General features: G+C 45.7%; 1 protein-coding gene across 2 annotated transcripts in view; it reads left to right on the top strand.

Annotated features, from left to right (window-relative positions):
- Window positions 1-15,493, top strand: part of PACS1 (phosphofurin acidic cluster sorting protein 1) — a 1,493,664-nt gene that overhangs the window by 594,142 nt on the left and 884,029 nt on the right. For both annotated transcript variants that reach the window (XM_085625739.1, XM_085625738.1), the window contains one exon: window positions 7,326-7,406. In XM_085625739.1, the coding sequence (XP_085481865.1) occupies window positions 7,326-7,406 (81 nt within the window). The remainder of the gene's footprint in view (window positions 1-7,325; window positions 7,407-15,493) is intronic.

Below are 15,493 nucleotides of genomic sequence, written 5' to 3'. Positions count from 1 at the left end.
TTGATCTGACAATATCGGATACAGATGGACCCAGCCTTTCGGGCTGACTTTTGAGAGGGAGGGGAAGCTATTCCACAACACAGAGAAATTTCAGGCTGTCCAGTTCTTGGACCTCTATCTTTCGGCAGTGGATACCAAAGGCACAGAGGATAAAGAAGACATTGGCCTGACGGCCCAGAAGATGTCCATGAAAGAGTGGAGCTGCCTGAGCAGCTGTTCTGCCTCTCTGAGTGGCTCAGAAGTTCAAGAGTGATGATGAACCTTTGCATATCGAGGGGCATGCTGACACTAAAGGAGGGAGATTTCAGGTTCCAGGTTCATCTTTCTCTACCTTCTCCCTCCACCCACTTCTTTATATTTTTTTATGGCTAAATGTTTGGATTGAGAAAGGGGAGGTAGTGTGGCAAGGGCAGGAGAGACAGGATGCAGAAGCTACAGATGAAACACATGCAGATCCCAGTTGGACGGGGGCAATTTTCTCACTTTAGCTTTTATACTTGTCCAGGGCAGGAGCAATCGTTGGTCTGGCACTGTCAGTTGGAGTGCAGGAGGTTCCTTGCTCCCGGATTCCAGGTGACTCTGGACACCAGTCGGACTCCATGTCACTTCAAGTTTGGAAAGAATAGTATTCTTCTTATTCTATTCCAGGTTTTTACTTTGAGTGTTTTCAAGTGACGTTAGTGTGGAGAACAGCCCATACACATTTAGAGAACTAGAGTGGATGCCACGCTATCCTTGCATTTATTCACTTGGAAATGTTTACTCTTTATTTAGCAACTTTATGATATTATCTCTACACAAAATGGCCACGGCCTGAATAACCTAATTAAGGGAGGGACAATATAGAAAGATCTCAAAAACTGATGGCCCAATGTCCTGTGTTTGCAGGAGACTTACTAAAGATAGATCAGGGTAAGTTGGGGCACAGTACATATTCAACCGCATTTCACTCTTAAGCTGCTACCAAACAACTGAGAGTAGCCATTTTCCACATAAGCAATTTTTCATTGAGAATCTCAGATATCAGACCAGATAAGAATGGATTTTACTAAATTCTAGTGGGCACCTTGCACACCACCAGATTACCTTTGCTACACATTTCTATTACAATTTTTGTAGGTGCTGACGGGGTTGTATAGTTCTTATGGAAACTTTATTGACATTTGGGACCTGGAAAGGGATAAAGAGGTCAGGGTGCTGGGATTCATTGGTGCATTTTTGAAGAAATTGATAAAAGCACTTAATAACCGAGGGATGCGTGGCGAGCAGTACATAAAAAATAGACACTGAATACACAAACTACTCACACGATAATCACACACACTCAGCATAGACTATATCATGGTTAGCAGTGCTCCTCTAGCTAAAGTTTTAGTGCAGACATTGGCGCAGTTGCTGTATAGGACCATGCTCCAATCACAGTGGATTCAGCCTTCATTGCAGAGATCCAATTTCACTGGAGGAAATCAGCAGATGGATAAATTACTACTTTTCCTAGGATGAGGATGTTCTACCTGGAGGAGAGTGGGATGCATTTTAAGGAGTGATCCGCATCAGATATATAGCCATCACAGCTAACCTTCTTCGCAACCCGGAGACAATGGAGGAGAAAGCACATGGTCTTCACAGATCACATGCAAACGCATTGCGCCTGGGAGTCTGCTCTGCATCCACTACTCTAATAAAATGAACTATCCCTGCTTCGCTTGAAAAAGTGTGCAAACGTCACAAGAGACAAGGTAGGCACTCAATAATTGCCAAGGGTTTTATTAGAATTAGTTCCAAGTCAGAACAACAAGGTTACCTAAAAACCACCCAACACCCCATGTGGCCCACACCCAGGAGGACATTTTGAATCAAGCCATGTAGGTTGAAGGAGGTAAGTCAGATGGATTTAGGCCTTGCTTTACAAAACCTTTGTGGTACAATTGGCCGCAAAATTGACGTACTTTTTTAATTGTTGTGAAAGGAGGCTGTAAAATCCACAATGAATGAAATCGGGTAAGTATAATAGACACTGCGCCTCTTACCGCCCTATCGAACTTCTTGATAAAGACACCAAGCTTTACACTAGAATCTTGGCCTCTCATCACAATGAGGTTGTGCCTTCCTTGATTCTCTAAGATTAGAGTGGTTTTGTACAGGGACAACAAACACATGACAATAGTAGAGCAGTGATGCGCCTGTTCTCAAAAGCTTGCCTCAGGGATATACCCACAATCCTCTCCTGTCGTGGACATGTAGACACAGAAGGCATTTGTCCGGATGGAGTGGTTCTTCCTGCAACTAATTCCTAAGTGAATGGTGTTTGGACCACATTTTTTAAGTGTGTGTTTTTTTTCTAGTTGCCCCAGCCCCACAGCGAGAATTGCCCGTAACGGCCTTGAATCGGACATATTTGAATTGCAGGGTGGCACCAGACAGCACTACCCACTCACCTCACTCCTGTTTGTCCTTTTTATAGAAACCTTTGCTTGTCACATTCAACAATCTGACCTCATCAGGGACATTAAATTCTTCTCTTGAGAATAAAAAATTACTCTGTATGCTGATGATGTACTCTTTACATTGTGATGCCCACTCTTGTCCCTCCTGGTAGTGGTTGATCATCTTAAGTCTTTTAAATTATTCTCAGGCTATAAGATTAACTATGAGAAGTCAGTGGCTCTAAATATAACCCTTCCTGGAGATGAGGTTAAAGTAATAGAGCATCTCTTCCATTCCAATGGACCAAGAAATACTTAAAATATCTAAGGGTCAAGATTACTCGTTCTCTCAAAGATCTCTTTCACACCAATTACCCCTCCCTAATAGCCGCAACCAAACAGGACTTAGAGGCCTGAAAAAAAATGATGATTTCCTGGATAGGAATAACCAACACTATCAAAATGAATGTCCTCTTGAGGCATTTTATATTTGTTTATAGCCCTCCCACTTTGAGTAGATAGACTTTACCTAATCCATATTCAAAGGTTTTTAACTTGTGAAAGTCCCAGACTCTCTCATAAGCTTCTCATCCATGCTAAAGACAATGGTGGGCTTTCACTGCCTACTGTACCTCAGGATTATGCTGTGACCCAATTGAGTATCACTGTGAAATGGTTAAAATTTGCTCAAGAAGAAATACTGGCCATCCGGTGCCTACCTGAGTGCACCAGACAGGAGCCCTGAGATGTCTGCGACTGATTTGTGGAAATCTGAGGTCTCACGATGTATTCCTTTCCCTACACCCTCATCAACTTTAATGGGGAATTCACACCCATATTAGAGAGACATTCAATCTATAGATGACTGGGGAATGTAGAATATCATCTAAAATGTGTTGCACTACCTCTTCTAGAACTTTTTGACAATGTTATTTCGAATTTCGCCTCACTAAAAAGGAGTGCCTACAATATGCACAAATCAGACATTGAATCACGCATCCGCTCGTCCGGCAGTCAGCCACTAGAGAAAAGACGCCTCTTGAGATACTCTTCCCCAAACTTATAGGCACCAGAGACAGTATCTCAAATGTTTATCAGGTCTTACTTGCACAAGTCACCGCAACACTGGAGACATAACAGGAAATGGATACTGGATAGGCAGGTCCCACATAAGCAGTGGGAGAGGCTTGGTAGCGACATATAATCATCTTCTACATCCACAGCAGGAAGAGAGGTCCTTTACAAAATATGGTATGGGTTGGATTACACCCCCCTCTTCTTCACTAAATGTTCTCTACTACAAATCCTAGATGTTTGAGGGGTTGTAATGTCATAGGAGACTTGTTACATATTTAGTGGCAATGTCTAAGGATTCATCCTTTTTGCAGAGTTAGTGTCCACCGCACTCTGGGAGATGTTGGGATGTTTAGTACTGAGTTACCCAGAGGTAAGTCTTCTGTGCCTGAAGCAGGACACTCTTAAAGCGATGGCTAAGTGAAAATGGCATGTGGTTTTGCAGTATCTGGGTGCAGCAAAATTACCCATACCATTCAACTTAAGGACACCCCACTGGTTTCTTTGTGGTATCACAGTATTTTGTCTGTCTTAGCACTCAAAAAGTTAATTAGTAATATGAACGAGCATACCTGTATTTTGAGGTTAAATGGAAGCCAGTATTCCAAGTAATGTGCCGAAGGGCACCATTTCCCCCATTAGAGCTCAGTGGTGATGGGCTAATAGGGCAGAAGAGTTGCAAACTTCCAACTGAGTAAATTTGAGTATGGGTTGTTTTCCATCTCTGGGGTATGGTGGGGGGAGGGATTACGGTTGGGAAAGGTTAGTTCAGATTATGTGTTGCATTTTCCTTTCAGTTGATCCTCACTATGGTCGATCCTTACAATGGAAGTGGCATACCTACGCGTCCTGTGATATTAGAAGATCTGCATGGGTCTTGACTGTATTGTAAGTGCTCTTTGAAGCAAAATGTAATAAACAGGGATGCACTGCACAATGTCTTTTGCAAACTGCGCTCAGCGTCCTGCTGCCTTTTTGGCTAGGTTTGTGCTATACTATTACCACATACCTATATGGGTATTTCAAAAGTTGAAACTTATTCAAAAGTGCAGAGAACAAGAAAAGCCCAAGTTATACATCCAGGTACTCCAGGGAACTCTTTTTTTTCAGTTGGTTGAAGAAGTTTTTGTATGCATTTCCTCCTACCCCACTGATTCCATCATTAATCATCAAACTACCAAGAGAACGAGCAAGGAGCAGTGGTGGTATACTGATCTCCTATGTCTACCGGAACAACCACACAAGAAACTGCTGTGCAGACCGCATCTTCTGTTCAAGTTCAGTGGCCAGATCCTGCTACACAGCCTTCCATCATTGAGCTTGGCTGCTGAACTCTTGGAATATGGAAGTCTTCTGTAGAACATATTACTCTTTCAAATGTAAGAGGGTCTGCATCTGGTGTATGTCCCCGCACATGACAAGACATACCCTAATATGTTCTTGATTTGGCTAAGTTGTGCTGCAGTTTTCTTCAATAAAAGTGTATCTAGCAGCTACAACTGTCTGTAGGAAAGGTACCTCACAGACCTCTTTTTCTAACTCCCAGGGGTTAAACTCTTCTTAGAAGAAATTAATAAAGGTTTCCTTCCCTTATGAAAACCTTCCCTATAAGAGCTTAATCTCGTCCTTTCTATGTTAATGTGTCCACTCATTAAGCCTGCCGTAAAGGCAGCTTTAAAAACTATTTGTTGGAAGACAGCTTCTCTAGTTGCCATAACTTCCACCCATAGGGTTAGTGAAGTACAGGCTCTTTGCAGTAAAAAACTATGTACGGTTTTCCACAACAATAAGGTTGGTATTAGGACCCATACAATGTTTCCGCCACAAAGTCATGTCTGACTTTAATGTTATCCAAGGTGTGTCCCTGCCAACTTTCTTCCAGAACTCCTCTTCTCTAGTTGAAAGGGCTTTATATTCTCTGGACAGTAAGAAAGTTCTAAATTGTAATCTTGATAAACCCAAAGCCCTAAGGCAGACTGACCACCTACTTGTAAACTATGGATCCATTTGTACTAAATTTGCCACATCAAAACAGTCATTTCCAGGTGCATTGTTCTTGTATTCTGCTTTGCTATAACAGCACAACACAATCTTTGCCTGGTAGGCCCAAGCCCATTCAGCAAGAGCTAGTCACTTGTACAGCATTACTAAGAAAAGTTGCTACCTGGTGGACTGTACATGCTATTACGAAACACCATTGTCTCAGCACACATTCCAGAGCAGATATGCAGGTGGGCTAAACTTCTTAGACATCTATTTGATTAGTATACTGCTGGTCGTTTTCTTTACCTCTTTCTCTGCATTTATTAGGCTTGATAATCTATTAATAATGTTAATAATGATAATGCCATTTGTCGAGCGCATGGCTGTTTCTAGTGAAGTGTCCAAATGCTAGGGTGCTGAACGGAAAAGACCAATACCGAATGGGCAGAGCTGGAGGCAAATAAATTGGTTTTCAGGTTCTTCCTGAAGATCAATTCTAATTGGGCTAGCCGAGGTTCCACAGTTAATGAGTTCCAGATTTTAGGGTTCAGATGACTGAAGGCGCAGCCACCAATTCTAGATTTTTTTTAAATCTGGGGACAGAGACCTTTGGCCATGGCCAACCTCTGATTTCTATTCAGTGCTTATGACTAATAGTGAAGATTCCCTGGAGAAAAAGGAATAGTTACTTACCTGCAATCCTAGTTCTCCTCCAGGGGAATCTTCATTATAATCTTAAATCTCCCTCCTCCCCAGAGAAATGGCAAATGAAATTCACATCCGTTCATCTACGATCTTTGATTCTCAAAAAAGAACTGTCTCAACTGATGGTATGCTATTCTTTAAAAGAGCAGCAGCAGTTTTCCAAACATTTCCGGTTTTCACTTGATACCATTTAGTATCCTGTGGTTAGGACGAAGGGATACCCTACAAGGCTGAGCCGTAACAGGTGAGCATTCAGGAAGACAGACGTGGCAAAAGGGAGGTAGAACCCCATAGCTCCGGCGGTCCCTTAAAGCTGGGTCCATATGGTTCTGTCATAGATGCTTTCTTAAGTGTCTCTTTTGTGGTGGCATCTTTTCCATTGCATTTGACGTCTTATGCCAGCACTTTAGTCTGCACTTTCTCGCTTCCCACTGTAGTCTGTGTAAGTTTGCTCCTACAGGTTTTGTTGTCTGCTTCTATAGTCTCTCACCATTCCTGGGCCATCTATTTCTTTCTCCTATGGCATTCGTCATCCTCTTCCTACTTTCTGGGTGTAGTGTATTTCCTCCTGCGAGGCAGTCCTTCCTGTTGCGAACTGTCTGACTACTGTCTAAATTACTGCCTAGAAGGAGGGGCTTCTGATTCTGCAAGTATGAGGAAGGTGATAGTGCACTTATGGACTTAAGGACACTCCATCACATGACCTCCCTGAAACTGAGACGTACTGAAATGCTCTCCTGCAATACCTGAGAGTGTAGATTCAGTACTCTGCTCGTCACCAGGATAAGAAATCAGGTAGTTAGTTGAGCATTGCCATTTATAAGCTTTTACCACTTAAAACACAAGCTCACAAACACCTCAACTGACAATCATGTAATTTCCCCATCCCAACCTTCCACAGACATCATAAGGTTCAAAAGAAGTACATCATGCTAAAAAAAAAAAAACACTTGAACACTGTGTTGGACTTGATCATTCACTCCTTTTCTCGCTCACTCACACTTAAGATTTCCCACACAAATACACACAGATGCACCGTGAAGACACTGGCATGGTCTTGGTAAGGCCAAAATTGTTAGTTATGCACTTCTTTCTTCTCCCACACAGTGCACTGCTACTCTTTATTTTTTCTTTCAGATGGAAACGCCCATGGTGGACAAGATAAAAACCTCACGAAGTAAAAACATAGAAGATGGAATTGCGGAAATTGAGTCATTGGTAACCATCTTTCGCCCATCTTTTGTTTTTGTATGTGAAAATAGTGCTGTAAAGTGAGGCATAGTTTTGGGATGGGAAAGGGGGTGATGTAGACAGGGCAGGACATCCTCTCTTTCTGATGGTATGTACTGGAATAATGGCTAGCTGTTTGAGCATATGAAACACAATCTTCTTCCTCAGTCAAAGTCTAGGGTTTCATTTTCAATTTTGTGATCTAGATAAGTAGCTGATTCTGTGGCCTTTCAATGTCAACTTCTTGTCCAGTTAGTCAGGTGAATGCTTGTTGGTTGGGCACACTGACTGTGGTCAGTGCTGTGATCAGCGATACCCTTTCTCATTCCAAAGTATGGGTTATTAGAAGGCTCTGCATCTTCTGTATGTTTAGACTTTGACAGTTAGGATTATCTTATTTTTCTTCCGTTTAGTTTGAACTTTTGAGGTTTTTGTTTTTCTGGCTGAATTTGTTGTCCTTGATTGATGAAGGAGCATATCTGTTTATAATTTGATCTTGTAGTGTTTTTATTTTCCCAAGCTGTTCATGTGCCACAGCCAGACATTTGAAAAACCTTATGCCCTTTTATACATGTTATCTAAGTCTCTTCTGTTTATTCCGTATGTAGCTCTACTTGAATATCATTAGAGCAACATATCCAACTCAGCACTTCACCTCTTTATTGACCGTCAAATGTTAGGAAATAATTTCCTGCTATACACAGGAACCCCAGAACACTATTTCCACAAATTATTTCAGAAGAGAGTGTAGAAATTAAACACGTCCAGTGTAAAATAAATTAATAAAATTAAGAAAAGGCACCCCCTCAGTCGCCTATTTAGGCCGAATGTTTTCCCAGGATTAAATTCCTGTAGTTGGAATCCAATTACAAAACTACATTGCAACATTTTAATCATTGACTCCTGCTGAAAGATGTGTTGTATGAGGGTATAAGGTGGTCTGATAGGCATTACATTAAAACAGTGCAAACAAAGATCATCTGTGCCTTTACGAAGCCTAGGTATTTCCAATACCAGAATGGACAGTACTGGCAGTTACCTCTCACAGCCACTTCTTTTTACCGGTTTGTGATTGGGACTAGGAATATTGTGGGTGGTGTTCTTATCCACTTTCCCCTGCTTTTTCTGTTTGAACCTCAGATTTTTAATCCTTAAGTTACTTTGTTCATCACTGGAATGCATTCTCAGCCTCTTTTAGCTTTTCCTATGAGATTTTCCAGTCACAATGCCCTCACTTTTTTTGAAGTGCCCTTTGTGTGCCAGGAGAAATTCAGCTTCAGATACCCTTTAGGTCTGCTTTTCAAATATGAATTTTGTGTATAAATGCCCAAAACAAAACTGAAAGAACATAGGAACATCAGACTGTGGGGCAAGCTTGAAGACCTTTGTTTCTTTCTATTTTTTCTTTTACGGAGTTTTATATAGCGCGAACCTGACCTGAATCTGGTATCGGAGCGCTTTACATAGCACCAGTTGAGTTACATGAGGACACATTCATTTTTTTGGTAGGCACAGGGAGATGAAGTGATTTGCCTAGAATCACACGGTGTTCAGCGTCATTGCCCGAGACTCGTACCCAGTTTCCAAGATTCAAGGTTGACCGCCCTAGCCGTTAGGCCAACTCCTCTCCCCTGAAGTGTAAAGAGAAAAAGACAGCAAAAAGGACCTCTCCAGAAAGTTCCAACTCTACTTCGTCTAAGCTTTCAGCCTCAATGGACTCCTGAAGGAAGAGATCCAGGTAGAATAATCCGGAAGGGAAGAAAAACAGAGTCCTAGTCATTCCCGCCACTAAACTCAGTCTATCCTACTTGACATGAAAGAGATTGACACCGACTAGAGGTACGGTACCGACATATTCGCCGTCGGGAGTTGGATCTTCATTGACATGGAGGCTGAAGCACCACCACTAGTCAACGTTGGGAATATCTCTGATATCTTCTTGCTCAACGTAACAACACTTGTTAAGATGTGCTTTGTCATTGAGATGGATATAGACATCAAAGCACTCGACTTAGAGCATTATACTGCATCACTCTGGACTACATAAAAAAGTAACAATATGTTCTGCATTTTCAGTAGTAGCAGTATCACAGCCAAATATGAGGGATCTATTCTCTCCCACTTCAGAAGTGACATTAGCTCCTCTTGGGCCCTCATCTTTCAAGATTAACCCCTTCAGTGCCACGCCCTTTCCCCGTCCTGTGCCGGGCGTTACATTAGCGGGCGGGGTTCATGACGAGATAGTCTCGTCGTGGGCACAGCGCAACCACGCTCCATGACGAGACCATCTCGTCATGGACACTGAAGGAGTTAAAGTGGAAACTCCAGTACAGACCTCCCCGAGACTGTTGAATCTACCTCCACTGATGACTCTGAAGGAGAAGTTCTCAAGACTATTCTCAATGTCTCCAATCAGAAAGAAATCGCCCTCTCAGGTGAAGTCAACTGAGCCTCCACATTTGTCACTGCCTCTGCTGGATATTCTTCACAGGATTATCATCCGGCAAAGAAACCTAGATGGGAGAGATATCCTTCATGGTCATGTTCGAGGTGTGCAGGATGGTACACAGACATCTCGTTCTATATACATCGTTATATTTTGTTGGATCACCAGCTAAGGTTTGCCAGTGGATGATGGTTCAAAATGTCCTAGCCTGAGCCATTACAAAGCAAAACATTGCTCTTGAAGCTCCTATTATGGCCTTCTCAGTAATTATGGAACCCTACAAAATCCTACAGTCTTTATCGAATCCTAGATCATTACTTCCTCTAGTACCTGGTCTCATGGAGCTAGCAGAAGAAAAAATGTTGACTCAATCAACTATTAAGCAACAATTATGTCTGCAGCACCTCACTTATTGAAGAAATACAAGCTGTTTCTACTCCTTGACCCTACGCCAGATTGACATATAGTGTTGGCAGTCAGAAGGCACTGTACCCCCTCTCCAGAAACATTTGCTCCCCAATAGAGAAATCAAAATAATGGGCACTGCAGGAAAAAAATATATGTAGTACTGCTGCCACTGCCTTTAAGGCTGCCAGCGCTACTACCCTGCTGGGAGGTATAATCGGGTGCTCTGAGAAACTCTGCAAAACTTCGAGGAGTAGTTTCCTAGAGAAAGGCTACAGGAAGATTTAGTGAAAGTTGACGGGAAGGCTTATGCTTTCAAATCAGATTGTCAGTGCTTCAGTAGACTGCTGGTTTGGTGATATCAGAATGCTGATTACAACTGACATCTTTGAAATTAGATGTTCATTTAAAAATCTTCTATCTTCCTTTCTCTAGATCTTCCTTATCTAGAGATTTCTAGCAACAGATTCCTCACCTTGGAATTATCCCCAAGTGCCAGACTGGATCCAGAAAATGTTCTAGCTGTACCCCTGTGTGCTGGTAGGTGCCCTTGTTCAGCTCCATGTGGCATTATCTGCGCTGGAACTGACAGGCGCAGTATCTTTATAGGCGACTGTTAGAAAAACACTCCCACACCGGAAGGGTGGTGGTGTTCTTCCGGACACACTGTGGTAGCTTGGCTCGAGTGGTCAGGAATCAGGCTCCGTGCTAAGCATACGACATACCCAAACAATAACCATGCGTGCATCCGTTCCAAAAACGACTCTACACCGTAAAAATTATGAAAATATCTTTCTTTATCTTCTTTTTCTCTCAGTTGCTGATTAGATAAATAAATAACAATCACAATATACAAACTTTTTAAATAGTGCAGGTCAAATAAATACTGGCTTAATGATTCAATAAATAGGGGTGATCATAAATAAGGAAGGCATAAATATAAGTGCAATACATACAGGCAATTAAATATTCTGAGGCAATAAATACTGTAAACCAATAAATATTGTGCATCAATAAATACTGTGGACCAATAAATACAGTGGAACAATAAATAGGTTAAATACAATAAATACAGTGCCTCCAATAAATAATTAAAAGCTGACCGTGACACTCATAGAATCAGATCACATTTGAGATTACTATGGGCTAATTTGGCCCAGGCACAGCTTGTGGGGATGTGGAAGGCTTGAGGGTGTCTACTCCCTGGCTTGGACAAGGCTGAGGCCTAAACTGAGGTAGATCAAGGGGGGAATACCAGAGACCTGGCTCTCTCACTCCACACAACCCCTCTAAATTAGTCCCAGCTCACCCCTGGCACAGTCAGGCTGGTTCCAGCACCTCCCTAGCCCCTTAGAGCAGTCTCTCAGGTCTCCACAGGGCCTTAGGCGCCCTCTACTCCACTTACTGCCCTTTTTCTGATGCTCCGACGCCGCTGGAGTCGTGTCGACGCCGTGAGGCGGTTCCGATTCGATGTCGGCGGCCTCGGCACAATGTCAGTTCTCGACGACGCCGGTAGGCGGTTCCGGTTTCGATGTCGGCGGCCTCGGTTCGATCTCGACCTCCAATTCGATGACGTCGGGCAGTCTTGGCTCGGTGTCGACGTCGGGCGGCTCCGGTCCGATGGCGACCTCGGATTCGATGACGTCGGCCGGCCTTGGCTCGATGTCGACTTCCGGCGGCTCCGGAGTGCGATCTCCACTCCCGACCTCCGGTGCCCCTCTCCTCGGGTTTCCGGCGACTCCGGAGTGCGATCTCCACTCCCGACCTCCGGCACGATTCCCTTCAGGTTCCGGCGACTCCGGAGGGCGGACTTCACTCCCCCGTCGACGCCGCTCCCTCGACCTCGGGTGACTTCCTCCTCGACCTCTGGTACTCCTCACGACCTCTGACGGCGCCCTCTCTCGACCTCTGGCGGCTCCGGGTATGACGTCCGCTTTCCAGTCGGCGCCGCTTCTCCACCTCGGGCTCCAGGTCTCAGGCTTCTCGACGTCGGACTCCAGGGAAACCAGTTTCCAGGTCAGGATCTTGCTGTTCTCTGTTTCTAAGGCCTGTTCCTGCTGTCCAGGTCCTTAGGATGGTTTTTCTTGCTTCTTCCCACACAGGGCTCCAGGCTGGGCTCAGTCAGTAGGGACTAGTATCAAGGGTGGGTTTATGGACCCCACTCCAGGCACAAGTTTCCACCCCTGCTGCTTCACTCCTTCCTCCTTCAAGTTTCTGCTGCTCACTCTTCACCAGTCAGGTGCCAACTGCCAGCTCCAACTGCCAACTCTCTGTCTTAGCTTCCCAACATTCTAAACCGCCTCCAACTGTCACAGGGTTCTGGAATGTTCTGGAAGGTGCTAGCAGGTTCCAGTGGATGCTGGTGATGTCACAGGTGGCCACCATTTTGTGCTCCAGGCCCTCAGACAGAAGTTTCAGGGGTAGCTAAAATGGCTCCCTGAATCTGCAGCAACACGAAAAAGTCTGGTGGTTCCCAAAAAGGAAAAATTCAAACAGGGTTTGAGGCAAAAGTGGGACAAAATAAATAATGATGAGGAGGGACCACCCAAAGGGCTGACAGGTCTAACACGCGTCCCCCCCAGCTGAAAGTGGGGAAAGCTACCCAACCCCTTGGGAGTTCTCATCACTAAGGCGGAAATACCTTGAGAGACCGTCTGCATTGGCGTGGTCCACTCCAGGCCGATGTTCCACCTGAAAGTCCATTCCCTGTAGGGAAATAGACCACCTCAACAACTTGGGATTCTCCCCCTTCATTTGCATCAGCCAACGAAGGGGTCTGTGGTCGGTCTGAACCAGGAAGTGCGAGCCAAACAGGTATGGCCGCAACTTCTTCAGAGCCCATACCACTGCAAAGGCTTCACGCTCTATTGCACTCCACTTCTGTTCCCTGGGAAGTAGTCTCCGGGATAGGAAGACCACGGGTTGATCCAGACCCTCTTCGTTGAGTTGCGATAACACTGCCCCAATGCCATGTTCTGATGCATCTGTCTGGACAATGAACTCCTTGGAAAAGTCTGGGGCCCTTAAGACCGGGGCCTCGCACATGGCTTTCTTCAATCTCACAAAGGCTTGCTGACAAGCCTCCGTCCAGACTACCCGTCGAGGTTGTTTCTTGGACGTGAGCTCCGTGAGGGGGGCTACGATGGTACCGTATCCCTTCACGAAGCGGCGGTAGTATCCCGTGAGGCCCAGAAAAGCTCGGACCTCAGTCTGTGTCTTGGGGGGTTCCCAGGCCATGATGGCCTCGATCTTCGCCTGGAGGGGTTGCACCGCTCCCCTACCCACCAAGTGTCCAAGGTACACTACCGACCCCTGCACTTGCTGGCCTTGATCGTCAATCCAGCTTGTCTCAGGGCCTGGAGAACAGCTTGCAGGTGACGCAAGTGATCCTCCCAGCTGTTACTGAAGACGGCTATGTCATCCAGATAAGCAGCAGAGAAACTCTCCATTCCGGTGAGGATCTGGTTTACCAGGCGCTGAAACGTGGCAGGTGCGTTCTTGAGCCCAAAGGGCATCACACAGAACTGGTAGTGGCCATTGGGCGTGGAGAAGGCTGACCTTTCCCTTGCTCCATCAGTCAAAGAGATCTGCCAGTACCCTGAAGTAAGGTCAAAGGTACTGAGATATTGGGCAGCTCCCAGCCGGTCAATCAATTCATCCGCCCTAGGGATCGGATGAGCATCAGTTTTGGTCACTGAATTCAGTCCCCGGTAGTCCACACAGAACCTCAGTTCCGGTTGGGCACCCGGTGGTGCAGCTTTTGGTACTAACACCACCGGACTGGACCAGTGGCTGCTAGAAGGTTCGATCACTCCTAGCTCCAGCATCTTAGTGACTTCACTATGAATGCTGGCCTTCACCTTGTCTGACATCCGGTAGATCTTGGACTTCACAGGTGGGCTGTCTCCTGTGTCCACGTCATGGACACACAGGTGAGTCCTACCCGGGACAAGGGAGAACAACGAAGAGTACTGCCCCAGGACCTGGCGACAGTCCTCCTGCTGTTCAGGAGTTAGAGATGGGGAGAGAATCACTCCCTCCACCGACCCATCCTTCTCTTGAGACGCAAACAAATCGGGGAGAGGCTCGCTTTCCACGTCCTCTCCTCCGTCAGTCACCATCATCAAGATGACTTCGGGCCTCTCGTGGTGGGGTTTGAGGCGGTTGGCATGCAGCACCCGCAGGGGCTGACGAGGGGTCTTCAGGTCCACCAAGTAGGTAGCCTTACCCTTCTTCTCCAACACCTCAAAGGGTCCTGACCAGCGATCCTGGAGGGCACTAAGCTCTCCTGGTTAGATCACCCACACCTTCTGGCCAGGCTCCAACTCCACCGGGTGAGCATTGTGGTCATACCACGCCTTCATCACTGCTTGGCTGGCTTCCAAGTTGTCAGAAGCTTGCTTCCACAACTTAGCCATTTGGCTCCGGAAGGCCAGCATGTAGCTCACCACATCCTGGGGAAGCTTTCTGGGAGTTCTTTCCCATCCGTCTCTCACCAGGTTGAGAGGTCCACGTACAGGGTGCCCATACAGAAGCTCGAAGGGGCTGAAGCCCACTCCCTTCTGTGGCACTTCCCTGTAGGAAAAGAGTAAACAGGGTAGGAGGACGTCCCATTTCCTCCGCAGGCTTTCAGGCAGACTTCTGATCATGCCTTTCAAGGTTTTGTTAAACCTCTCCACCAGACCATTGGTCTGGGGGTGGTAAGGAGTTGTGAACCGGTAGGTCACTCCACACTCCTTCCACATGGCCCGCATGTACGCTGACATGAAGTTGGTCCCCCTGTCGGACACAACTTCCTTGGGAAAACCCACTCGGGTAAAGATTCCCATCAGGGCCCTAGCCACAACAGGTGCTGTTATGGTCCTCAGAGGTATTGCCTCTGGGTACCGTGTGGCATGATCCACCAGGACCAGGATAAACCTGTGACCAGCTGATGTTGGCGGATCTAACGGACCCACAATGTCGATGCCCACCCTTTCAAAGGGGGTGCTAACGACAGGAAGTGGTTCCAGGGGAGCTTTCAGCTTCACCCCTGTTTTCCCACTGGCTTGGCAAGACACACATGTCCGGCAGTAGGTATCGGACGACACTTTCATCTGAGGCCAATAAAAGTGTGGGACAAGACGGGCGAAGGTCTTGTCTTGCCCCAAGTGTCCTGCCAATGGTATCTCGTGAGCCAACTCCAGAAGGAAGGCTCGATAACGTTGAGGGACTACCAAGGCTC

The sequence above is a fragment of the Triturus cristatus genome, chromosome 9 (genome assembly GCF_964204655.1).
Source record: "Triturus cristatus chromosome 9, aTriCri1.1, whole genome shotgun sequence".
In the NCBI taxonomy this organism is placed as follows: Eukaryota; Metazoa; Chordata; class Amphibia; order Caudata; family Salamandridae; genus Triturus; species Triturus cristatus.
The sequence above is the reverse complement of the archived record's forward strand: the minus strand, read 5'-3'. Positions and strand labels throughout refer to the sequence as shown.